The 26334-nt window shown below is 42.2% G+C and overlaps 1 protein-coding gene across 1 annotated transcript in view; it reads right to left on the bottom strand.

The window, feature by feature from the left end:
• Positions 1–26334, bottom strand: part of itgav (integrin, alpha V) — a 91748-nt gene that overhangs the window by 48055 nt on the left and 17359 nt on the right. Inside the window, exons 3-11 of the mRNA XM_078404073.1 lie at positions 17760–17851; positions 12810–12924; positions 7188–7249; positions 5425–5470; positions 4979–5104; positions 4179–4223; positions 1570–1613; positions 1009–1065; positions 859–911 (exon numbers count right to left, since the gene is read on the bottom strand). Of these exons, the coding sequence (XP_078260199.1) occupies positions 859–911; positions 1009–1065; positions 1570–1613; positions 4179–4223; positions 4979–5104; positions 5425–5470; positions 7188–7249; positions 12810–12924; positions 17760–17851 (640 nt within the window). The remainder of the gene's footprint in view (positions 1–858; positions 912–1008; positions 1066–1569; positions 1614–4178; positions 4224–4978; positions 5105–5424; positions 5471–7187; positions 7250–12809; positions 12925–17759; positions 17852–26334) is intronic.

The following is a 26334-nucleotide window of genomic DNA, read 5'->3' as shown; positions in this document are numbered from 1 at the left end:
TTACTCTATTTATAAATAGGCCTAGTACGCTTGAACTTTTGTTTGCTAAAGGGCCTGAAGGCTTTACAAATTCTTGTTGCTGTTAATGCAATCCTTATCTATTTTGCTTTCATTCATGGTGAGCACACAATCACAGAGCTCTCAAACTTGTCAAGAAAATTGCACCTCCTGTTCTCTGCTCCATATTTTTTGCCAACTTATTTTATATAGTCTAAACTGCCTCTTCAGAGTCAATGGACCGTCTGGTCTGGAATCATTTGCAAATCCAAACAGTTTGCATTCAGCTTTTAACAGCATTGATTCAAATTAGAGAGAATTGCCTTCCCAATAGGTAAACCATTCCCCACGCGTCATTTAATTTCACTTTTTAAGAATAAATTCCATTTCAAATTGAAGAACCCAAGAAGGATCAACAATGCAACCTTCAAATAGTTTTTCATAAATTAAAACAAACCCTTGCACACCAATTTCGGATTTTAAATTCAGTTTAATAAGAATCTGAGGGGTAACTTTTTCACGCATAGGGTGGTGGGTGTATGGAACAAGCTGCCAGAGGGGGTAGTTGAGGCTGGGGCTACCCCAACGTTTAAGAAACAGTTAGACAGGTTCATGGATAGGACAAGTTTGGAGGGATATGGACCAAGCGCAGGCAAGTGGGACTAGTGTAGCTGGGACATGTTGGCCGGTGTGTGCAAGTTGGGCCAAAGGGCCTTTTGCCACACTGTATCACTCTATGACTCTATAAATACCCTCAAATGTTCAGTTTTTACCAGTGACCATGGAACGTTGCATATCTTAAACACGATTTTTCAGTATATTGTTCCAAAGCAGCACATACCCCAAAATACACAACCTTACCCATCACTGTTGATATCAGTAACAGCAACTGAGTAACCAAAGTATGCAGCCATCTAAGAAAAAAAAACAAACGTGTCATATTCTTTTTTCAGTATTGATCGTCAAACTTATCAAATCACAATTTTAAATATAACACAAAGGTCTACTTGCCTGCTCCCCAGTGAAATTGTGAAGCGAGTCCATGTTAACTCCATTTAAAATAGTCACCTGTCAATGTTAAGAACATAGGTCACTGGTAAAGACTGAACATTGAAAGGTGGGAAATCCTATTGTAAAAAACTTTAGATACACACAGCTTGCTTCAGTCGGAAAGCTGTGGGTTAAATGGCCCAATAAAGCATTTAAGCACATCTTCTAAACCAACATTTCCATGGTACTAAATTGGCAACACACTGTGAATGGGTGCCTTCCTTTGTAAATCCTGTCATTTGAAGGTGAAAGATCACACTACATCTTATTGTGGAGAATGAACATCCTGAGGAACAACAACCATTCATACCCCACCCCCAATACGGAACATTTGTCACAAACTCATTTGTTCCCCATGCAATTGTGCTGTGTAAAAATTGTCTAATTGTCGCTAAAAGTAGAAAGATAATTGTACTTGGAACCAAGCTCGAGGAATGATAAAATGACTTAAATTGAGTTAACTTTTATCATTCTAATTAAATCATTTCCCGAATACGGTTGTATTAAATAAGCAATCCTTACATAGCCCAGCGACTTTGCTCCTCTTGGAATACCAGTAACAAAATCTAAAAGGGAGTGAAACGTTTCATATCTTTAATCAAAAATAATCACAGTGCACTTGCATAACAACTTGCACACAGTAACTGGTCTCAAAGGCAGATACAAAATGCTGGAGTGACTGAGCGGGTTAGGCAGCATCTTTGGAGAAAATGGGCCAGGACATTCTTCAAACTGACTGCAGTAGGGAGAACTCCCACTGTATGCTCTTCCTCTCTCCAACTGATCTGAAAACCTGGTTATCCCAGTCCCTTATTTAGTCTTCTTCCTCTCCCAATAGTCCTAATGCATGCTCAGGGATTGAATCACCAGTGTCGATATATCTTGCGTCTGCATTCATTGAGAAGACAATGAAATACGAACTTTACTAGTAAGGCCTTGCCAGTAGTTAGCAGAACACTGTTACAAATTGTTCCAGAGTGCAAAAAAACCCCATGTGGTGCAATATTTTTGAAAGACGATGTCATATTTGGAAATGGTCCATATTCACTAACCAAGTTGAAGCCCAGTTGACACGGCGTAAATGGAATTTCAAATACTTTGACAAGGTGTCGTAAAATAGTTTACTTAGGTAAATTAAGTCCTGTGGAATTGTGAAAACTTTAGGTTAACTACGAATTGATTGCGTTTTCACAGAAAACTGTTTTTAATAGATTGTGGAGTAGCGACTGAGGAGGTGCGACTGGGTAAGGTGTTAAAGCTTATACTGTCCGTAATAACGACAACACCGTTACGATAATTTGAGTGTTCGAGACTTGCAAAAGAAAAGTTATATGCAGACGATTTAGAGGAGATATGAGAATGGAGTTGTATCAGACATATTCTCTTTAATGTAGAAAATTGCATAGAATTATTTATAAATGTACAGCAACACCATGCAAGGTTGACTGCTGAGTGAGAGGCAGTTCTAAGTCATCTTACATATGACTCACTGAAACCCACAATCAGAACCAAAATCTCATTAGCAAAATTAATACTGTTTCATGATGTGATACCACAAATTTTAAAATAAAAGATAGTAATCAATCTTTGGACAGCATGTTGTTGCAAGCGATCTATGTCCAATAATACACCTCCTTAAGTGTAGCGTAATGGAAAGAATAGATTTTAAAATGGGAAGCGCTTTAAGGTATCACAAACTGTTTGGATGCCCCAATGTTAAAATTACTTGAAAAACTGAGGCGAACACCCACAAGTTTTTCCAGAGGAGAAAATCTAATCCAAATCTCTATTCCTTACTGTTGCTCTGGAATGAGCATATCCTGCATCGTGGCTTTCCTCCATACCCTCAAATCTTCCAAATCTCCCTCTCCTTCTGTCAAAATGATGCACAATTTCCTGCTGAAGAAGTTTCTAGGGGATTATGCAGGATGACGGTGTGAAAGAAAGGAAAAAGTACAACTGCATTTGCGGCTGGCCGTACACAAGAGCCCATCGCTCACTGTTCTGGACATTTGAACACATGCCCTCAGGTAGGAACTAGGTTGCATGTTCCAATCCAGACGAGCATCATTGTCCTATGAAAGTTTTGCTGGTTTTGTGCATTCGTTGAAGCATTCACAAAATTAATGTTCTTGAGCAAGGTTAACAAACTTATGGCAGAAGGGAAACCATAGATTTCTCCATACACCGATCACCTGGAAACCTTCTGCTTGCCTTTGGGGTTGAGAGAGTAATTTGTGTTTATCCCCCCCCCCCCCCCCCAAAGTTTTGTCCCGGTATCTTCACCCTACTCTCGATAAATTGTGCAGCCCTGCGGTGGAGAGGATGAGTACACAGATTTGGCGAGTGTGCAGATACACAGGGGGTGGGGGCTCTGGTCCACAGTGCTCACAGTGAACACTATGGCATTCGAGTTAATATTGGAATTGCAAAGAACAAGGCCAGATTGGGCAAGTTGGGCTGAAGGGCCTGTTTCCACACTCTATCACTCCATGACTCGAACAAAATATTAGATCAGTTGTTGTCTCCCTCCTAGAGGAATGAAACCATCCATCTCATTTCCCCAGCTTCCATTCAGATATTTTTTTTTAAGAAAGAATGGATCGATTGGACTTATACTCACTGGAATTTAGAAGGATGAGAGGGAATCTTATAGATACATATAAATTTCTTAAGGGATTGGACAGGCTAGATGCAGGAAAATTGTTCCCGATGTTGGGGGAATCCAGAACCAGGGATCACAGGTTATGAATACGTGGTAGGCCTTTTAGGACTGAGATGAGGAAAACCTTTTTCAGCCAGAGAATTGTGATTCTGTGGAATTCTCTGCCACAGAAGGCAGTGGAGGCCAATTCACTGGATGTATTCAAGAGAGAGATAGATATAGCTCTTAGGGCTAACAGAATCAAGGGATATGGGGGAGAAAGCAGGAATAGGGTACTGATTCTGGATGATCAGCCATGATCATATTGAATGGCGGTGCTGACTCGAAGGGCCGAATGGCCTACTCCTGCACCTATTTTTTATGTTTCGATGTTTCTAAGTGGGTTTAGGCATCGATATAGATTCTGGAGGACCATTTATACATCATTTCCACTGTCCTTAAATATCTACATTGAAAGTAGGCTTACCTTCCACCGAATCGTTGTTAAAGTTTCCAACAGCAACTGAATAGCCTATGGATGAAATGTCAACATTCAGATAAGCGGTGAAAATGTTTTGATGGGTCTCTGACTTAGAACAGAGTTTGCCAATAAAATTAATGCTAATGTGCTTCATATTTGGTTACGAGTAATTGTTAAACCATTTGAATAACAAAATAGAGAATCACTGTGAAGGTTATTTACTGCAAGAGCATTCCGACAGTTTGAAGTAACAATAAAATTAAGTGATAAACTATTTTCAAAAACAAAGGTGCTGATTTCAGTAAAGTTCTGTTGTCCTGATCATCAGATTTGAACAACAAAAAAAATCTTAGCAGAGGGGAATTTTCCAAAATTCAGGACAAAAGGTAAACTGATATTGAAGCAACACTGAGACACACCAGCAGCACAGTGACACAACTGGTAAAGCTGCTGCCTCACAGAGCCAGAGACTCAGATTTGATCCTGGCCCGGCTGCTGTCTGTGTGGAGTTTCCAAGTTCTCCCTATGACTGTGTGGGTTTTCTCTGGGTGCTCCAGTTTCCTCCCACATCCCAAAGACGTTCAGGTTTGTAGGTTGTAATTGCCCTTTGTAAATTACCCCTACCGTGTCAGGAATGGATGAGAAAGTGGGACAACATACAACTAGTGTGAGCGGGTGATCGATGGTCGACATGGACTCAATGGGCCGAAGGACCAGATTCCATGCTGTATCTCTAAGCTGAACAAGACTTAAAATCCATTTCAATTTTATCCAAAACAGCATAATGAAAGCCAGGCACTGCTTACCAAGGTAGCTGTCATCAAATACAGCTTTAGCCCCACGGGTAGAAACTTGATTGGGAAATTGTGTGATAAACGATGAAGAATTGTACATTGTGACGATGTCCTTAATCTCATCGGAGATTAATTGCCCTGTGGAATGACACTGATTTTATTGACATGAAAAAGTATTTGAGGAAACTTTTCAATTTTGTACACTAAGCTTTAAATGAGTCAATGTAGTTTAATAATGATAATTATCAAAATTATATATCAAATTTTACAAATATTATTTGAAGGAAGAAAATATTTTTCCCCAAGTTTCTGAAAGATCAGTATATTTTAAAAGACGAGTGGTTTATTAAAGTCAAAACATTAAAAATAATACAGGAGTTCAATGGTTTTTAAATAACATCAGCATGTCTACAATTAGAAATGTTACTTCATATTAATCAAGTATTGTAGTGTTTTACCTTGCCAGTAAAAACTGCCTGGTCCCCCAAGAACCACTCTGCCTGCCTGCAATTCACAAATGGAGAAGAGAAGGAGCTAAATTTCTCAACTTATGTTGTCATGTGGCATTGTATATTGTCTCGTTTCAAAGCGCAATGTTGTACAAATGGAAATTCAAGCTCAGAAAAATACTAAAGTGGGGAATATTCTGAACATTAATTACTTATTTACCTGGACTCTCAAACAGGTCAATGAAACTAAATTTACCACAAGACATGATACAGATTGCAAATTGCCAAGTCGTAAACCTTGCAATCCTAGGCAGTGTGACTGCCTAACTAAAATGAACATAAAATCTAAACTGTGTGGGGTTAAAACAATATGACAGGCAACACAATGAAGCAGAGACCATCTTTATAATAACCACACAAAGTCACACTGGGTTATTATAGCTTGAATAGTTTGCAAACGCAAAATATCAGATAAACTGGGATTGCAGTGTGGTAAATTGTGATGGGTTAAATTGTGGCACAGATAGTCAAGTTGTCCAGGCAGAAAATCTTGGTGGAAATAATCATAGCATTAAACTAAGTAAATATATTTTTTAAAGAGTGTGGCACGGTGGCGCAGCGGTAGAGTTGCTGCCTTTCAGCGCTTACAGCACCAGAGACCCGGGTTCGATCCCGACTACAGGTGTTGTCACGATCTCTATCAATGGGGACAGTGTGGAGAGAGTGTCCAGCTTCAAGTTTCTGGGCACTCACATTTCGGAGGACCTAACATGGTCCAATAACACTGCTGCGCTGGTCAAGAAGGCACAGCAAAGACTGTTCTACCTAAGAACACTGAAAAAGTCTGGTCTACCCCAACAGCTGCTGACGACCTTCTACCGCTGCACCATAGAGAGCATCCTAACGCATGGCATCCCTGTGTGGTACCTCAGCTGCACGGAGGCAGAAAGGAAAGCTCTACAGCGGATAGTCCATAGAGCTCAGAGGGCCATCGGAACACAGCTACCAGACTTGGAGGGCATCTACAACACGATGCCTCAGAAAAGCCACCAGCATCCACAAAGACTCTTCACACCCCTGCAACAGTCTGTTCGAACTCCTTCCATCGAGCAGACGATACAAGGCCTTCTACGCCCGCACCTCCAGACTCAGGAACAGCTTCATCCCCAGGGCCATAGCTGCTATGAACCGGTCCTGCTGAGCCGGATGGTCACAACGCATAGATCAACTTGCACTTTACCCTGTCTAAAACTGTTACAATTGTTTCGTTGGGTTGCTGTTGTCTAAATTACTTAAATTATTGCATCGTATGGGAGGCGCATTCCCAATCTCGTTGTACCCCTGGGTACAATGACAATAAAGATATATTGTATTGTATTGTATTGTATTGTTGTCTATATAGAGTTTGTACATTCCCCCCGTGACTGTGTGGACTTTCTCCGAGATCTTTGGTTTCCCCCCACTCTTCACAAAAGTACAGGTTTGTAGATTAATTGGCTTGGTAGAAGTGTAAACTGTCCCTAGTGTGTGGAGGATAGTGTTAATGTGCGGGGATCGCTGTTCGTTGTGGACTCGGTGGGCCGCACTTATTTCATTTCATATTTCATATTTCATGTATCGCTGTATCGCTAAACTAAATTAAATGTTCATGCCTCATTGACTGGCAAAATCAATATGCATGAGTTAATAGGTTACATAATTCTACACACATTTACTGCCCTTTAAAATAAGATTTAGCTGGCATGCTGCGATGCAAAAAAAAAAGCTCTTACCGTTGTAAAGTCAATGCTGAAACCTCCCTGACAAAATCCTTGACCATCAGCTTCATTTTTAGCTACATGTGAAAAAAAAAAGCAAAATTCATGAGTTCCGAAGATAATTCTTTCAAAGCGATTCCCATCATAAAGGCAAGAAAATCTGACCTCCTCGGTGGATTTGAGTCAAATGGGAAATTCAAAATATTAAAGTTTTTCAAATTCAAAAACAGGTTGACTTGAACATGGCAATTTCCGTTTCTAATGGAACCACAATGGAGTGTGTTTGACCATTCTGCACTGAAGAGACAAGTAGTTTAGACCTTTGCTTTAAGGGGCTGTGTACCTCCAATTTAACAACGTTTCAATCTTAACACAATGTATAAGAAGATAACTGCAGGTGCTGGTACAAATCAAAGGTATTTATTCACAAAATGCTGGAGTAACTCAGCAGGTCAGGCAGCATCTCGGGAGAGAAGGAATGGGTGACGTTTCAGGTCGAGACCCTTCTTCAGACAATCTTAACACAATGGTCAGGTTTCCTGGATCCACAGAGTCCAAGGAGGAGGGAAAGGGTAGACATTTCTTGTGGGACATGAGGGGCGGGATTGCTTCCCCCACAAACAGCGCAGTGCAGCTTTTTAAATTCCAGCCCCAACTTCAAAAATATTCAGCCACATTTCTCAATCCCAGCTCCAATTTGGTGAATACTGTGCATTTTTTATATTCATAAATATTCAAATCTGGCAACAAGGAAGAGGAAGGATAGCCAGTTGCTTCCAGCTCTTACACCCTCAAACAACTCAATTCACCCCCCAAATCACTTTCTGCGGAATCTCGACATGAAAGAATAGCTGTGTTGCTGTGCTTAAAGAAAAAACTTACAGTATGGAAAAATGCCAATATGTTCCACAACATCTGTTAGTACTTAAATTAAACTGCACAATGTAGTCTATCAAATCATTTTGGGAAGGACTCAACTTTCATTTGTGAAGACTCGACTCACATGTGGCTAAGAGAGAAAACTGCTTTTGCATGGGAATTCATTCAGGGAATCTGACCTCAGTGACTGGAGATTGCAACTATCAGTGAAGTCCATCTCAAAGCCACAGTGACAGTTTCTAAAAAAACTGGTTCCAAGCAATTCACGTTAATTTAGCCATTTATTTTTCCATAGAATTTGAAGGAGATATTTTAAAAACTAACACTGACGTTATTATCGGAAGCAATCTGGATCCAATGAACTATTAAGCCTCAAAGCATTTGCAACCCGAATGCTGACAGTTGAGAGAAAAGTTCATGCTTACTGGTGTAAATTTGTAGCTTTGCAGAACCAATTTCAATAAACCTTTTCACCTGATTCCACATGGCATTTCCACTAATTACCGCATCACCAGAGAGATAGAAATGAAGTCCAAACTTGGCCCATCTTGCCATGTTCAACCAGAAATCAGTTACACCCCTAACAATCCTGCTCCAAAGATCCTACGGGTTTTAAAAGATGTCATTCCGGGAGTGTCAAATTGTGTTGATCTGCATTGTTGTTAAGAAAATATTAATCTTAGGTGGATTTCTCACTAATTTAAATCTCTGCACCCTCTCAGAGATAGACAATAGGTGAAGGAGGAGGCCATTCGGCCCTTCGAGCCAGCACCGCCATTCAATGTGATCATGGCTGATCATTCTCAATCAGTACCCCGTTCCTGCCTTCTATGCACAGATAATAAACCACAGGCGCGAGATAAAGGCAACAGGATAAATAAAACATGGGCAGGTATAGTTAGAGTAAAGGGGTGGCTAGAGGAAGAATAGATCCTTTACAAATCAGCAGAGCCATCTTTATGGAAAGGCAGGAGAGATGGAGAAGATATTAAATTAATATTTCTCATCTGTTTATGCTAAGGAGATGATTATAGACACCAAGGCATTGAGGAATATTAGCTGTGATGTCTGCACGGTGGCGCAGCGGTAGAGTTTCTGCCTTACAGCGAATGCAGCGCCGGAGACTCAGGTTCGATCCTGACTATGGGCGCCGTCTGTACGGAGTTTGTACGTTCTCCCCGTGACCTGCGTGGGTTTTCTCTGAGATCTTCGGTTTCCTCCCACACTCCAAAGACGTACAGGTATGTAGGTTAATTGGCTGGGCAAATGTAAAAATTGTCCCTAGTGGGGTGTAGGATAGTGTTAGTGTGCGGGGATCGCAGGGCGGCGTGGACCCGGTGGGCCGAAGGGCCTGCTTCTGCGCTGTATCTCTAAATCTAAAAAAATCAAAATCATATACAAATTGCCAAAGAGGAGACATTGATGGTGCTAAAATGCATCAAGGTGGATAAATCCTCAAGTGCATCCTCACACCTTGTGGGAAGCCAGGGAGGAAATTGTGGAGGCCTTTGCAGAGATATTTGCACTATCTTTAACCACAGGTGAAGTTCGGGAAGACTGGAGGGCGGCTGACGTTGTACCATTATTTCAGAAGGGCAGAAGAGGACAAGCCAGAGCACTACAAACCAGTGAGCCTGCTGCCAGTGGTGGCAAAAACATTGTTGGAGGAGGTTTTTTAAAAATATAGGGACAGGATCTACAGCATGTGGATCGGTAAAGACTCATTAGAAATAGTCCGCATTGGCTTTGTGCATGGGATATCATGTCTCACAAATTTGGTAAGAATTTATTTTTAAGGAGGTCAACAAGAGGATTGATGAGGGCAGGGCAGTGGACATTGTCGATATGAATTTTAGAAAGGCCTTTGATAAGCTCCCACATGGTAAGTCTCAAAGGTTCGATTGCATGGAAACCAAGCTGAGCTGGCTAATTAGACTAAGAACAGGCTTGATAGAAGGAGTTAAAGGATAGTTGAGAAATGTTGTGACAGTGTTGTGTCCACTGGTATTTGATATCTTCATCAACGATTAACATGTCAATGCAGTGAATACTGGTAGTAAATATAGTTTTTAGCTTTAGAGGTACAGCTTGGAAAAAGGTCCTTTGGTGCATGCTGACCATCAATCACCCATTCACACTCGTTCTATGTTATTCCAAATCCCTTCGTACATTAGAGGCAATTTTACAGAGGCCAATTAACCGACAAACTTTGCGATATCTTTGCGATGCAAGAGGAAACAGCAGCATACGAAGCAAACCCACGCAGTCACAAGGCGAACGGGCAAACTCCACACAGCCAGCACCCGAAGTCAGGATTGAACCCAGGTCTCTGGAGCCGAGGCGGCGGCTCTACCAGCTATGCCACAGATGACACCAAAGCTGGTGGGATTTTGCACGGTGAGGGAGGATATCGAAGTTTACAACAGGATCTAGATCAGTAAGGAGGGGCCAAGTAATGGCAAATGGAACTTAACTCTGACAAGGGTGAGGTGTTGCACTTTGGAATGTCAAACCAGGGCAGGACTTACACAGGAAATGGTAGAGCCCTGGAGAGTGTTACACAACAGAATTAGAGTCATACAGCATGGAAATGGGTCCTTCAGCCCAACTCGTCCACATCGACCAAGATGCTACAGCAAAGCTGGTTCCATTTGTCTGCATTTGGCCCATATGCCTCTGGTCCTTTCCTCTCCATGCATTTAACAAAGTATCTGGGACAACTGGTGCACAGTTCCATGAAAGTGGTGTGGTGGTCAGGTGGGCAGCACGGTGAGGAAGCCTTGCTTTTATTGGGAAGCATATGGAGTACAAAGAATTGGACATCATGATGTAGCTGTACAAATCGACCATACGTAGAGTACTATATACAGGTCTGGATGCTCAGAAATAGGAAGGATGTCATTAAGTTGGAAAGTGTGTAGAAAAGATTCGCCAGGATATTACCTGGACTTGAGCTATGGGGATAGGTTACCAAAATAAAGCACTGTTGACCCATTGAGGGTGGGACTTTATTCTTTGGAGCGTAGGAAGCTGAGGTGTGAACTTATTGCGATGTACAAGATTCATGAAGGGCATGGATCAAATGAACATTCACAATCTTTTTCCAAGGCGAGAGGATTCTAAAACTAGAGTGCATAGGGTTACAGTGAGAGGGGAGAGATCCAAGTTGGAACTCAGAGACAACTTTTTCTACGTAGATGGTAGCCCATGACTGGAATGAGCTGACAAAGCAACTATAGAAGCTATAGAATTACAACTTTATGGCCTCTGGTCCTCGATTCACCTAGGCTTGGATACAGTGGATGTGGAGAAGATGTTTCCACTAGTGGGAGAGTCTAGGACTAGAGGTCATAGCCTCAGAATTAAAGGGCATTCTTTTATGAAGGGGATGAGGAGGAATTTCTTTAGTCAAAGAAGGTGGTGAATATGTGAAGTTATTCACCGCAGAAGGCTGTGGAGGCCAAGTCAGTGGATATTTTTAAGGCAGAGATAGATAAGATTCTTGATTAGTACAGGTGTCGAAGGTTATGGGGAGAAGGCAGGAGAATGGGGTTAGGAGAGAGAGATAGATCAGCCACGATTGAATGGTGGAGTAGACTTGATGGGCCAAATAGCCTAATTCTGCTCCTATCACTTATGATCTACTCTGGGTAAGAGACTCTGTGCATCTACCTGATCTATTCCTCTCATGATCTTATATACCTCTATAATATCATTCTTCATCCTCTTGCGCTCCAACGAATAGAGTCCCAGCATACTCAACCTCTCCCTATAGTTCAGACACTCTAGTCCTGGCAACATCCTCATAAATCTTCTCTGTACCCTTTTCAGTTTGACAACATCTTTCCTATAACACGGTGCCCAGAACTGAAAACAATACTCTATATGCGGCCTCATCAACGTCTTATACAACTGCAACGTTACCTCCCAACTTCTATAGTCAATACTCTGACTGATGAAGGCCAATGAGTCAAAAGCCTTTTTGACCACCCGATCTACCTGCGACTCCACCATCAAGGAATCATGCACCTGCACTCCTAGATCCCTCTGCTGTACAACACTACCCAGAGCCCTACCATTCATTGCGTAATATTTCTGTTTCTGCGCTGTACAGCTCCATGACTTAAAATATTTACCCCATTCAACAGGGTCATGATTACAACAAAAAAAATCAGTTTATACATTCATAATTTTCTAGCAGGATATCCACTGCCTAGGTGGAATGGACTTTAAAAAGTTCTACAACTGCTGGATTATGCAAGAACCATAATGTTGTTCCTTGCTCAGTGTTAAAAAAATACAATAAACAGGATACATCAATATTTGAGTTGACAAGGAAATAAAGCAGTCAATATTTCCGATCATTCTTTATAACTGATTTCAAAAGGGAGATGAGGAAGAACTTTTTCAGTCAGAGGGTAGTGAAGGTGTGGAATTCTCTGCCTCAGAAGGCAGTGGAGGCCAGTTCGTTGGATGCTTTCAAGAGAGAGCTGGATAGAGCTCTTAAGGATAGCGGAGTTAGGGGGTATGGGGAGAAGGCAGGAACGGGGTACTGATTGAGAGTGATCAGCCATGATCGCATTGAATGGCGGTGCTGGCTCGAAGGGCTGAATGGCCTACTCCTGCACCTATTGTCTATTGTCTATTGTCTATTGTAACTTCTCAAGCCAGTTTTATATTGACATTCACCAAATATTGGAGATCAGCTGTTTAGTGTTACGGCAGTGACCACAAACCATAACAGCTTGTTAAACTGACCTGATCGACACGGTGCATATTCCACTACCTTATCCCCGTCGGCAAGGTAACAGGTCCCCACTGGTTCACGTTCAGGCCGATCTATTGTTCTCCAGTGGTATCGGGGTGCACAAGCCTAGAAACACACAAACAGGTGTGAAATCTGGAACAACACAGCTCTCAATTATCAGAAAGCTAAGAACTTGCCATTTTTAAGCGACCAAAATCTGGTGTACAATACGTTAAGCAATTATGTGAAGCAAGGCTAGAATGTACAAGACTTTAAAACTATTTATACATAGATTCTTTACATTGTTGCCATTTCAAACAAGACCACAAGCATTGACTTGAAGAGGGGAACAAATGATTAAGGCATTGTTGAATCCATGAGACTTGTCGTCGTCGTGGCTATCCCTCAAGTTCGAGGATGATGGCCTACGTTCCAATGTCAGGACAAAGACGCGTGTGCGAGTGTTTGTTTAACATGTACTTGATGTTGCACTCCAAGAAGCACACGGTCCTTCACAAATCAATCAACTAATTCAATGGCAAGGGAACCAAGGCGGTTGGAGCTGATAGATCTGTTGCAGCCTTCATCCACCTTCACAGCCATTGAGTTCTAGATAGCTTTGATAGCCTGATCCGCCGTTGAGGTCTTGTACGTTGGATCGTTCTTAGTCTGGACCCTCATCCTCGACCTTACCGCCATGGGTGGCCCTACCAGAAGCTAGTGCTTCCGACAGCAGCGCTCTCGGAATCATGGGGGCACGCAAGCAAGCCTCTTCACCATGACGAGGTGAACGATCCGAAGAGTCCATGAGACTAATGTGCTTGTGAGTGCAGAGATGCAACAAAGGAAGGTGGAGTGGGACATGAATTGCAGAGGACAAAGATGTGATGCATCAAAGACTGAACAATTTGCTTTCAGTGGCAACAAAGAGTTAGAAACAAGCCTGCAGCAGACGTATTTGAAGATTACGTACTGAAGGTTTGAACAAAACTAAACTTTTATTGAGCAGAATGCATGGGGGGAAGTGTGAGGATTTGGAACACCTGAAACCAATATGTTGGGTTAGTGGGAGGCAGAGAAAATAATGAGAGTGGAACAATGGGTGGTCAGAGATTGAGCATGAGGTCTGGATTAGGCAAATTTCATAATTGAAGGAGTATGATCTGGGAAATAATGTTATTTGTAGTGAACGCATCCAAGGAAAATGAAAAATGGTCTTGACTATGGGCCAGATGTGGTTTATGATGTGGGTAGAGGAGGAAGATGGTGGAATTCTGTGATATTAATTGTAATAAATTAAACAACATTGCAACATTAAAAAAAGCACGATTTCAAAAGCTAGAACGCATTATTACGTCTTTGTCAAGTATTCCTGAAGAACAAAACCATCTCAACTCATTCAGCAGACATTGAAATAAGTCCTTGCTTCTCTTTGTCCCTCTATTGGGCTGTAATAAAGACTCTTATCAAAACACAGCAGAATATTATAACCACTGCAACTAGGGAATGGAGAAAGTATAATATATACATCAAAGAAGAATTTCTTACATACTAATGGTTACAAAGCCGAGAATGACAAAATAAGAGTGAGTGGCTAACGCTACTAATGGCATGTTGGCCTTCATAACAAGGAGTTGAGTATAGGAGCAAAGAGGTCCTTCTGCAGTGAGACCACACCTGGAGTACTGTGTGCAGTTTTGGTCTCCAAATTTGAGGAAGGACGTTCTTGCTATTGAGGGAGTGCAGCGTGGGTTAATGAGGTTAATTCCCGGGATGGCTGGACTGTCATATGTTGAAAGAATGGAGCGACTGGGCTTGTATACACAAAGATGAGAGGGGATCTTATTGAAACATATAAGATTATTAAGGGATTGGACAAGCTAGAGGCAGGAAACATGTTCCCGATGTTGGGGGAATGCAGAACCAGGGGCCACAGTTTAAAGATAAGGGGTAGGCCATTTAGAACGGAGATGAAGAAAAACTTTTTCACCCAGAGTTGTGAACCTGTGGAATTCACTGCCTCAGAAGGCAGTTGAGGCCGATTCTCTGGATGCTTTCAAGAGAGAGTTAGATAGAGCTCTTAAAGATAGCAGAGTCAAGGGATATGGGGAAAAGGCAGGAATAGGATACTGATTGTGGATGATCAGCCATGATCAGAGTGAATGGCGGTCCTTGCTCGAAGGGCCGAATGGCCTACTCCTGCACCTATTGTATACTCTGATCACTTGGCTTATGCATTGCACTATTTTATTATGCAGCTGTTAATATTCTTATTAAACAAGTATCTCCTGCTAATTGTACCAAGATTGATCGTCTAACATGTTGCCTGGTGAATGAGGTACCAAGCAGATTACACATTGCCGTAGCATGCGTTTCTGCAGCAGCTGAAGACTCAAAGCGCCTTGTGTGCCCAATGTTAGGCTGCTACAAACTCTGTTGAGTCAAATTCACTCAGCTCAATGACTGACCTCATCATGATTTGGAAAAGGTTTTGTCTTTAAACACTGTGCATTAGTTCCTCTGGTTTTACCACAGACTATTAATGAATAAATTAAGGAGGTTACGCCTTGTGGTTGCATTCTGGAAATACTATATCTCATCATCATCCCAATCATTGACAAATAAAAAGTATTCCATCAATTTCCTCCTAATTATTTCTGAGGCAGCTGAGGCAATAATAACTTCATAAAGTGACGTCTATATGCGAATGTTCAGGTGGATATCCACTTTGATTAAGCTAGAAATGATGTGTGAGGGGAAAAAAACTGCAGATGCTGGTTTAAATCGAAGGTAGACACAAAACTCCAGCATTTTGTGTCTAAGCTAGAAATCATGGTGGGAGTTCTTTGGGAAGGAACAAGTCAACTGTAGATTACTTCCTGCAATCTTTCAACTGAACAGAGGGAAATTTTTCAATAACTAAAGTCGCATCTGACAAAGAATAACCATCTAGTTATTCAAGCCAATCATTCCTTCATACTTATTTCCCTGCTTGATGAGGACCAGCATGCCAATCTTATCTAACTTAGATGCCACTTTCAGAGATCTATGTGCTCCTAGATCCCTCTGCTGTACAATATTCCCCAGGGCCCTACCGTTCACCATGAAGGTCCGGTCCTGGTTTGACTTCCCAAAATGCAAAACCTCACACTTACCCGAATTAAACTCCATTTGTCTTCCTCTACCCTCTTGCCCAGCTGGTCAAGATCCTGCTGTAATTCTTAATAACCATCTTCACTGAGTACAATGCCATCTATGTTAGTGCCTTCTGCAAATTTACTAATCATGCCTTGTACATTTTCATCCAAATTGCTGATATAGAGGACAAACAGCAGTGGGTCCAGAACCACTCCCAGACACACACCACTAGTCTCAGGCCTCCACACAGAAAAACAACCCAGCACCACACCCTCTGCTTCCTATCATGAAGCAAATTCAGTATTCAATTAACTAGCTTTCCATGGGTGGAGACTAGGGACAACACCGGGTGGCGCCGTCAGCGATGGCAGCCTCGCCAACAGTCTGTCTGTCTTTTTGTCCTTTTTGTTATTTTTAGTGCGTTTTAAAAAGTTTGTGTTAATGTTCTCTGGTTTGTTTTGTGTGGGGGTGGGGGAGGAGATTGGGGGAAACTTTTTTTCACTCTCTTACTTTACCGGAGATGCGATTGTTTTCCGGATCGTATCTCTGGTCACTCTGCAGCCTAACATCGTGGAGCTGACGGCCTTGCTCGAGACTGACTTTGAGCCCCACCGCGAGGCTGTGGACTTGCCATCGGGGCCTGCGATCCCTTGCCTGGGATCAATGCTCCAACTGCAATCTGCGGATTTCAACATCGAGGAGCTCGCAGTCTCGGGTAGAGACCGATGTCGAGAAGCTCCAAAGTCGCAGAAGGTTCGACTAGCCCAGACCCGGGGTCAGATCGCCCTGTGTGGGGGAGCTGAGATTCCCCTCAATGCGGCAGCTTGATCGCCCCTACGAGGAGGGCCTGACCGCTGGCTACGGGAGCCAAGATCGCCCTGTCCACGGAAGGCGCAAGGCCCCCGATGGCGGGAGAACAAAGAAGGAAAGAAAATTGAACTTTTCGCCTTCCATCACAGTGAGGAATCTGGAGGAGTCAATGTGGTGGATGTTTATGTTAAAATGTGTTTTGTGTGTTTTGTTGCTTTTTATTGGTATGATGACTGCATGGCAAATGAAATTCCTCGTATGTTGCAAAACATACTTGGCTAATAAAGTATGATTATGGTTATGATTATGATGACGGTCTCTGTGGATTCTTACCAACAGCTTTGCTGAAGTCCATGTAGACTATGTCTACGGCCCTGTTCACATCATCCTCCACGGTTACATCTTCAAAAAAACTCAATCAAATTTGTCGGACAAAACCAAGTTGACTATCCTGAACCAAAATGCAAGTACAACTCATCCTTCAGAATCCTATTGAATAACTTTCCTACCACAGATGTTATTCTTACTAGTACATAGCTCCAGGTTTTTTCTCTTTGCACTCCTTTGTAAACAAAGGCACAACATTAACCACCATCCAGTCTTCTGACTTCTCACCTGTGTCTAAGGATATATCTCATATATCTCAGCCAGGACTCCAGCAATTTCATCACCCACTTCCCACAGTGTTTTTGGATATATCTGATCAGGCCCTGGAGATTTATCTACTTCCAAGCATATCCTTTGAATCACAGGCACAGAAGAGCCAGACTCGCACAATAAGCAGAGAGTTCTACTTTCAAATAATTCCTTGGACTAATTTGTGCTTGGAAATTAAGGAGTTTAATATACTTAATTGATCAGATGCTGGTGCAGCTGATTGATAACTGCAATGCTAACTACTAACGTCAATTGCTAAAGTGCATATCATAAACCAGAGTTAAGCAAGCGTGCAAATAACTTTACATGCTTGAATGTACTCCAGACAAGACGATTCAGACGAATGTTACACTCACCAGAATTTTATCACCTTGAGTTCTCACTGATGCTCCAAACCATTGGTGAGATTTGAATTCCATCATATCACCCTTGGTTAAAAATCTGTTACCTGAAGGAACATATTTAAAAAGTTATTAGAGTAAATTCACGTTGCAGAACATTTCAAAATTGCCTCAATATTGCAGCCACCATCCCAAAAGGGAAAATTGCCACCCAGGGACACAAGATCTTTAATTCTTTCACATCAGCAGGCCACCTTTGATTGATTGAATTGATTGAAAGATACAGCATGGAAACAGGCCCTTCAGCCCACTGAGTGCACGCTCACCATCGATCACCCATTCACACTAGTTCTATGTTATCCCACTTTTGCATCTACTCCCTACACACCAAGGCAATTTACAGAGGCCAATTGACTTATAAACACGCATGTCTTGGGGACGCATGTCTAGAGGAAACTAGAGCACCTGGAGGAAACCCACACGGTCACAGAGAAAATGTACAAACTCCACACATTAGAGCCGCAGTTAGGAGGATCAAACCCATATCGCTGGTGCTGTCAGGCAGCAGCTCTACCCGCTGCACCACTGTGCTGCACTGCTATGATTAAAATTCCTCTCTTGTAATTCAGGATTTCACAACATAGCTCTGATGTTCAATTACATTTATTCAGCACAAGGGGAACAACTGTTGTCCAAGTATGGTTCAGGCAGTCAAACCAATTCCCACTTTTCCAACAAAAAAGGGACATAGATTCCCTCAAATGCAAAACAAATAATTTAACACCATCTCTATTTTGGACCAAGGTTAGTGCAGAAACAATACCAAGCTTTCCCAAAGTCATGAAACACATGACAATAGACAATAGGTGCAGGAGGAGGCCATTCGGCCCTTCGAGCCAGCACCGCCATTCAATGTGATCATGGCTGATCATTCTCAATCAGTACCCCGTTCCTGCCTTCTGCCTTCTCCCCATACCCCCTGACTCCGCTATCCTCAAGAGCTCTATCTTCAAATGCAATGCATTTGAAATAAATTAGTGCAACAATAAATCCCACTGTTCCAGTCTTAAGTTTAATTCATTTACTTTGTCCAGAAGATAAACTCCTGCATTTCCAACACCACAAATGTTAACATTATCATTTGTCTATTTATGAAAGTTCATCAAGCTTGTGCAACAATGCTAATTTCTAAATAAGAGCATTCAGGCATCAACTGAATGTTGAAGTCAGCAGCAATTATGTTTAACATTAACAAGCCACATTTCTGGACTGTTTATTAGTTGTACGTGAGTTGCACCAAGCCAATCCTTCACCAGTTTCCTCCCTTTTCTCCAGAAAGGCTGAGTCTAGCATCAGGCTCACTTGCTTCCAATACTCCTTTAAACTCACAGGGCCCCACCATTTCCCACACTGTCCTTACATTCACCACTACGCTGTACTACAACATTCCTCTTAAACTTACTGGGAACAGTGGAAAATTGATTATACTAAGGTACATGGGACACAATTGCTGGTTTACAAAAACAGACACATTGCGCTGGAGAAGCTCAGTGGGTTAGGCAGCATCTCTGCCTAAGTCTGACAAAGCCCTGACCCAAAACATCACCGATCCGTGTTCTCCAGAGATGTTGCCTGGCCCGCTGAGTTACTCCAGCACTTTGTGCCTCTTAAAATTTATCATGCAGCTGAGCATCACCTATAAACAGTGAGTTGAAAGGGTGTTGGAATATTAATAGGTAAACACCCAGCAGTCCTGAAGAGCTGCAGTTCAGTGCCACCTAATGCTGATAGTTCAGGATTGCCTGAGTTTACTGTACTTATCTCCATGACTATTCTCAAAAGAGGCATCACCAACAATGCAATGAAATACTTAGTCAGTGGAAAGGCTATACATGTTTTACCATCGAGCTGTCCACCGTGTACAGATACAGGTTAAAGGGAATTTGGTTGAGTAGAGGTTTAAAAGAGTGGAGTTATTATAATGAGTGATTGCAGATCTGCTTCTGGGACCAGCACACACAGAGTCACCTGGCTTGGGCGCCATCTTTTTTATTAAAACGTTTTTCATTTTAAGAATGATAGGGATAGATAGGGTGAATGCACAGGTAGACACAAAATGCTGGAGTAACTCAGCGGGAAGCTGATTCTTAGAGTCTTTATCCCGAGGAAGGAGGATCAAGAACGAGAAGGCATAAGTTTAAGGCGAGAGGGGAAAGATTCCACAGGAACCCGAGGGGCAGCTTTGTCACAGAGGGTGAAGTGAACAAGCTGCCAGAGGAAGTAGTTGAGGCAGCATTCTAACAACATCCGGATCGAGGGTCAGACACACACATAAATGGACAGGAAAGATTTAGAGGGACATGGGCCAAGCAATTGGGACTATCTTAGACGGGGCATGTTGGTCAACATGGATGAGTTGGGCCAATGGGCCTGTTTCCATGATGTATGACTCCACAACTTTAAATATATTTGGGTCGCGGCAATCTGCAGCTATAATTAAAAGGCCGCTCCTTCACCTTGAAGAAACTTGTGACTGCGCTCAATTGATATTCAAAGCACAAGAAGTATTGTAGAAATATTCAAACCTTTCTTCGTTATCTCGTTTGGGCTATGTGGAATGCATTTTATTACTGCCAACCACACCTAAATATATGCACAGGTTTATAAGAAAATTTGGAATTGTCTGCTTTTAAATGCACATTGCCTATTTGCACCTCTATTTAAGAGTCAAGAGCATGTATTTCTTACGAGCACTGGATATAAACCAGAGCAATTAAATTCTTACTTGCTGCAGATTTACAGGCCCATTAGACATCACACAATAATAATACACATAAATGGTCAGATATTCCAAGCAAACTAGAATATGATAGCGGAAAAATTCCAAGTTATGTCGAGCAACCTTAGTAGTGCTTTAGTCTGTAGTGTTTCTGTATAGTTGAGGAAAGGTTGTGTTAGGATTGTTCAAGATCCTGGCGGTTTAGTTTCGAGGTACAGCGTGGAATCAGGCCCTTGGGCGCACCGAGTCCCCACGGACTAATGATCACCCGTACACTAGTTCTATCCCGCACGCTAGAGACAATTTACAGAGGCCAATTAACCTACAAACCCGCACGTCTTTGGAATGTGGGAGGAAACCGGAGCGCCTGGAGAAAACCCATGTGATCACAGGGAGAACGTACAAACGGCACCCATCATCAGAATCAAACCCAGGTCTCTGGCACTGCAAGGCAGCAACTCTACAACTGTGTCACCCCATAGAGTTGCTGGGAAGAAGCTGATCAAGGACCTGGAAGTAACATTTCTCAGATTTGTGAACGTCGTTCCCGAATGTAGCAGCGATAAGAGGGCATGGCCAGGGTGGTGCGTACAGGCTATGCAGTCCTGAGGAGCCTCTGTTCGGATGGTTAGCAAAGATCCAGAAACATAGTGAGCAGCAGAGACCCAGTTCTCCGAGTTTGATGATAGGTTTGTGGAGGACTGTGGTGTTCAACACTGAGCTGCAGTCTACGAACAAGACCCGAAACGTCGCCCATTCCTTCTCTCCAGAGAACCTGCCTGTCCCGCTGAGTTACTCCAGCTTTTTGTGTCTATGAAGAAGAGCCTGCTGTTCGGGTTCCTGTTGTCCAAGTGATCCAGCACAGTGCGGAAAGCCAGCAAGATTGCACCCACTGTTGATCTGTTGTGGTAGTAGGCGAAATGAAGTGGGTCCAGGTCATTACTGGAAAATGGAGTTGATTTGCGTCATACTCTCTCGAAGAACTTCATCACAACGGACACCAGTGCCACTGGTGGATAATGATTGAGAGATGGCACCTTGCACTTCTTGGGCATGGGTAATATGGATGCCTTTTTAACGCAGGCGTCAACCTTGGTCCATAGCAGCGAGATGTTGGAATTGTGCATGAAAATATGAAGGTATTAGCTATAAGGAGAGGTTGGACAAACTTGGGTTGTTCTCTCCAGCATTTAAGAGGCTTTTAGATAGGCATATGGACATGCAGGGAATGAAGGGTTATGGGCTACTTGCAGACAGAGAAGATCACTTGGCATTACGTTCAGCACGGACATTGCGGGTCTGCTGCTGTGCGGCACTGTCCAGTGTACTGACCTGAAATGGTGTCTGTTGATTTATTTACATAGATGCTGCCTGGCCTACTGAGTTCCTCCAGCACTTTGGTCTTTGGCACAAATAGAGTTCATTTCCCATTACCTCCTTCAATTCTTTCTCACAGGCTTCTTAAACCTGCAGAAATATATCTAATTCCCTTTCGAATATTAATACTGGATCTATTCCCAATCTTAGAAGGTTACCAACATAACAATGCACACACAAAGAAAACTGTCACGGTGGCGCAGCGGTAGAGTTGCTGCCTTACAGCGAATGCAGCGCCTGAGACTCAGGTTCGATCCTGACTACGGGCGCCATCTGTACGGAGTTTGTACGTTCTCCCCGTGACCTGCGTGGGTTTTCTCCGAGATCTTCGGTTTCCTCCCACACTCCAAAGACGTACAGGTATGTAGGTTAATTGACTGGGTAAAATGTTAAAAAAAAATTTAAATTGTCCCTAGTGTTTGTAGGATAGTGTTAATGTGCGGGGATCGCTGGGCGGCGCGGACTCGGTGGGCCAAAGGGCCTGTTTCCGCACCGTATCTAAAATTGTTAAAAAAAGAAAATCACATCCATAGAATTTTGAAGATTCTGTTCAGAAAAAATTCTGGGGAACTGATATTGTTTTTCCACCGACTGGTCAGCACACCACAAAAGCTTTTCACTGTACCTCGGTACAAGTGACAATAAACTAAAGTAAGAATTCAAAACTGAGATAGCTCTGGATAGTGCAAATCAAATGTAATTTTGTGATTTACATAAAATCCCAGGAAACATCAACAAAAAAATATTGCCATTTTGCAGCAGTTGAAAGCTGTAACTTATTAAATGTAGATAAATAAATAAAATGTTGGAAATCGTCATGTCGGCAGCATCAGTGAACCAAATGAATGTTTCAGGTTAACGCCTTTCATCAGATCTGGAAAATGTTTCAAATGTAATTGGCTTCTGGCAAACATAGAGTCAAGGACAGGGGAAATGCAGCTGAATCTCAGGTCATAAACACTTCATCCATCTTCCCCAAAAGCCTGCTTCTGTAAATATTCCTAGTATGCCCATTTACACTTCCTCAATTCCACTTTTTCATTCCTTTTGCATCCCATTCTCGTTCCTTTTTGCTTTGCTCCCTCACTTGTGCCATTTAACCCTCACCGATCTCACAGCCTTTTGCTCTTGCCTCCACTCTCCCTTCCCTTGGCTTAACCTCTTGCTTAACCTCCCAAATATTTTCTGGTGCCGATGAAAGGTTGTTGATCAGACTTAAATAATTCTGTTTTGATCTCCACTGAATCTGCCAAACCTTCAGAGTAATGCCAGTGTTAATGCCAGTCTGGAGAAGGGTCTCGACCATTCCTCTCCAGAGATGCTGCCTGTCCCGCTGAGTTACTCCAGCATTTTGTGTCAATATCCAGCGTTACCACTGTTCCTTCTCATTTTCAACACGCGCTACTTTCTATTATGTAGACTGCAACTGGATCCTTGACTTCCTCATTGGTACACCTCAATCAGTGCAGATTGGTAATAATTTCTCCTTCTCAATGACCATCGACAAAGTTGCACCTCAAGGCTTCAATGAATCGGCCACATTATCTGCAAGAGGTTGCATGAAGTTGCATAGCATTCCATTGTGCATTAAAATGGTAGGGAGTTGTTCTAATTGAGATTTTAATTTATACCAAAAAAAAAAGATTAAAAATACACACAGTAAAAATCAGCTCCACTGGAGAGGAGGGCATATACTTAAATATATTCTAAACAAAATCAGAAATACGTTTTGCCACAATATGTAGGAGATCTGGAGGTAGATTCAATATGGTGGACATTTGGTCCATTACAAATTAAACACAAACCAAAAAAATAAACTTAAAAATTATGTTGGAGGTTGCAAAACAATGGCAAACCGATTGAATTGTGATGATATTCACCAGCCATCTAATCGAAGCCTCAAAACATTACTATGTATTCTGAATAAATAGCAATTATTGCTTATTTCTATTATAAATTGCAATAAATTTACTCAAAGCACTTTGCAAAGATAGCTTAGAAAGCTCAATTTTTTGGAAATGTTCTTAACGTTACCATGTGCTTATTGTTTACGTCAGCTCACATTAGCAAAAATTATTTGTTAGTCTTGCATTAGAGTGGAAAACAGTACAAAAATAGCAATGTAATGTGAACCAAATCAAACATCTTTGTAATTTGTGCCAAGATTATTGAAAGTTAATGCAATCAATTTTTTTTTTCAGTTCCCTCTAAGAAAACCAGTCTCAGCAGTTATAGTATTCAAATGTCACAGATGTTTTTTGCAACATAACAGAGAGCTGGCATTCTGATGGAGTGGGCGGGGATTTGCAAAAGAAAAGGAAGTGGAAGACAAACCATATTTAGGCACAAATTGGATCCAGTACTAGATAGAGAACAGATGTCCAAATGTAGGTTGTTAAGCTATGACACAGCAGAGGGGCCCCATCCAAACTCAACTACACTGTCGCACGAGACTTATTTATTATTTTTCCTCATTTTCTCTCCAATATCGGTTTGATTCAAATGGTCTTCGCATCTAGATAAGATAAGGGCTGACAACCAGCTTCCGCACTTCATACCTTTTACACACACACATACAAAGCAGGGCAGAGCAGGAAGTGGCATTTCAATATCCAACTGTAACAATGGGGAAACTCGCTGTGCCACATCTGTGCCCCAGTGCAACCCAGACAACATCCGCTGCATGGAGTATAAGAAGATAACTGCAGATGCTGGTACAAATCAAAGGTTTTTATTCACAAAATGCTGGAGTAACTCAGCAGGTCATGCAGCATCTCGGGAGAGAAGGAATGGGCGACGATTCGGGTCGAGACCCTTCTTCAGACTGATGTCAGGGGGGCGGGACAATGGAAGGATGTAGGTGGAGACAGGAAGATAGAGGGAGATCTGGGAAGGAGGAGGGGACGGGAGGGACAGAGGAACTATCTAAAGTTGGAGAAGTCGATGTTCATACCACTGGGCTGCAAACTGCCCATCCGCTGCATGGATGTGTTAGAGGTCATTCATGACTCCCTGTGCTAATGTCCACTATAAATGCCAACATTCAAAAGAAACCAGTGGGCTGAACAACTAGAAGTAGAAAACAACTGCAACAGCATGTTGGAACATGAAAGGCAATGTTATTATCTCTTCATACATCTACACTCGTAGAATGTACATCACAAACAACTCCAGCTAGTAAAATACTAGTCTTGCGCGAAAAAGCCCCAATGAACAACGTCAGGCATTTTAAAGAGAGCCTACAGCACAATTAAATACCCACAGGTGCTTTCCAAGAACATCAGCAAAAATTCTCAGGGAGCACCGAAAGAAATCATAATCAACAGCCCGAAACATGGTCAAAGATCCAGGTTTTAAGGACCACCTTAAACAGCGTGGAAGTTGTTAAGCCCATCTTTTCTAAAACAAGATCACTGTCCACATTTTAGCAGTTCTCATAGAGAGTCAGAGTCATACTGTGTGGAAACAGGCCCTTCGGTCCAAATTGCCCATGCTGATCAACATGCCCCATCTACACCAGGTCCACCTACATGCATTTGGCCCACATCCCTCTAAACCTATGCTATCCATGTACCTGTTTCTTGAATGTTACGATAGTACCTGCCTCAACTACCTCCTCCAGCAGCGTGTTCCATATCCCTACCACCCTTTGTTTAAAAATGTTGCCCCTTGGGCTCCTATTAAATCTTTTACCCCTCACCTTAAACCCATGTCCTCTGGTTCTTAATTCCCCTACTCTGGATAATAGACTCCATGTATTTATCCTATCTATTTTATACTCTCATGGGTTTGTACACCTCTAAGATCATCCCTTATCCTCCAGCGCTCCAAGGAATAAAGTTGTAGCTGCTCAACCTCTCGTTATAGCTCAGGCCCCTCGAGTCCTTCTCTGCACCCTTTCCAGCTTGACAACATCTTTCCTATAACATCGTAACCAAAACTGAGCATAATATTCCAAAAGTGGCTTCATCAATGTACAACTGTGGCATTACCTCCCAACTTCTGTACTCAATACACCGACTGATGAAAGCCAATGTGCCATAAGCTTTCTTGACCACCCTATCTACCTGTGATGACATCTTCAAGGAACTATGTACCTGCACTCCTAGATCCCTCTACTGTATACACACTCCACAGACCACTGCCATCCACTCTTAAATTTTTAAGCAGAAGTCAGTGATACACCACTTGGCATGACAAAATGAACCATTCGCAACTCCTAAAAATTCCCCGCAACAAAATTCACCAAACTGAAGGGCCCAGGACACCACTACATTTGTACTGTATGTCTTGCCTTGATGTCCACACAAGGAAATCAGAATACAAGGATTGTGACAAGATTTACTTCTTGCGTTTGAGACATGGAGGGACTCTGCAAGTATAAACAAATGCATCAAAAGTGTATTAAATGTTGGAAATTGTTGAAAAGCACTC

The sequence above is a fragment of the Rhinoraja longicauda genome, chromosome 8, assembly GCF_053455715.1.
Source record: "Rhinoraja longicauda isolate Sanriku21f chromosome 8, sRhiLon1.1, whole genome shotgun sequence".
Lineage (NCBI taxonomy): Eukaryota > Metazoa > Chordata > Chondrichthyes > Rajiformes > Arhynchobatidae > Rhinoraja > Rhinoraja longicauda.
The sequence above is the reverse complement of the archived record's forward strand: the minus strand, read 5'-3'. Positions and strand labels throughout refer to the sequence as shown.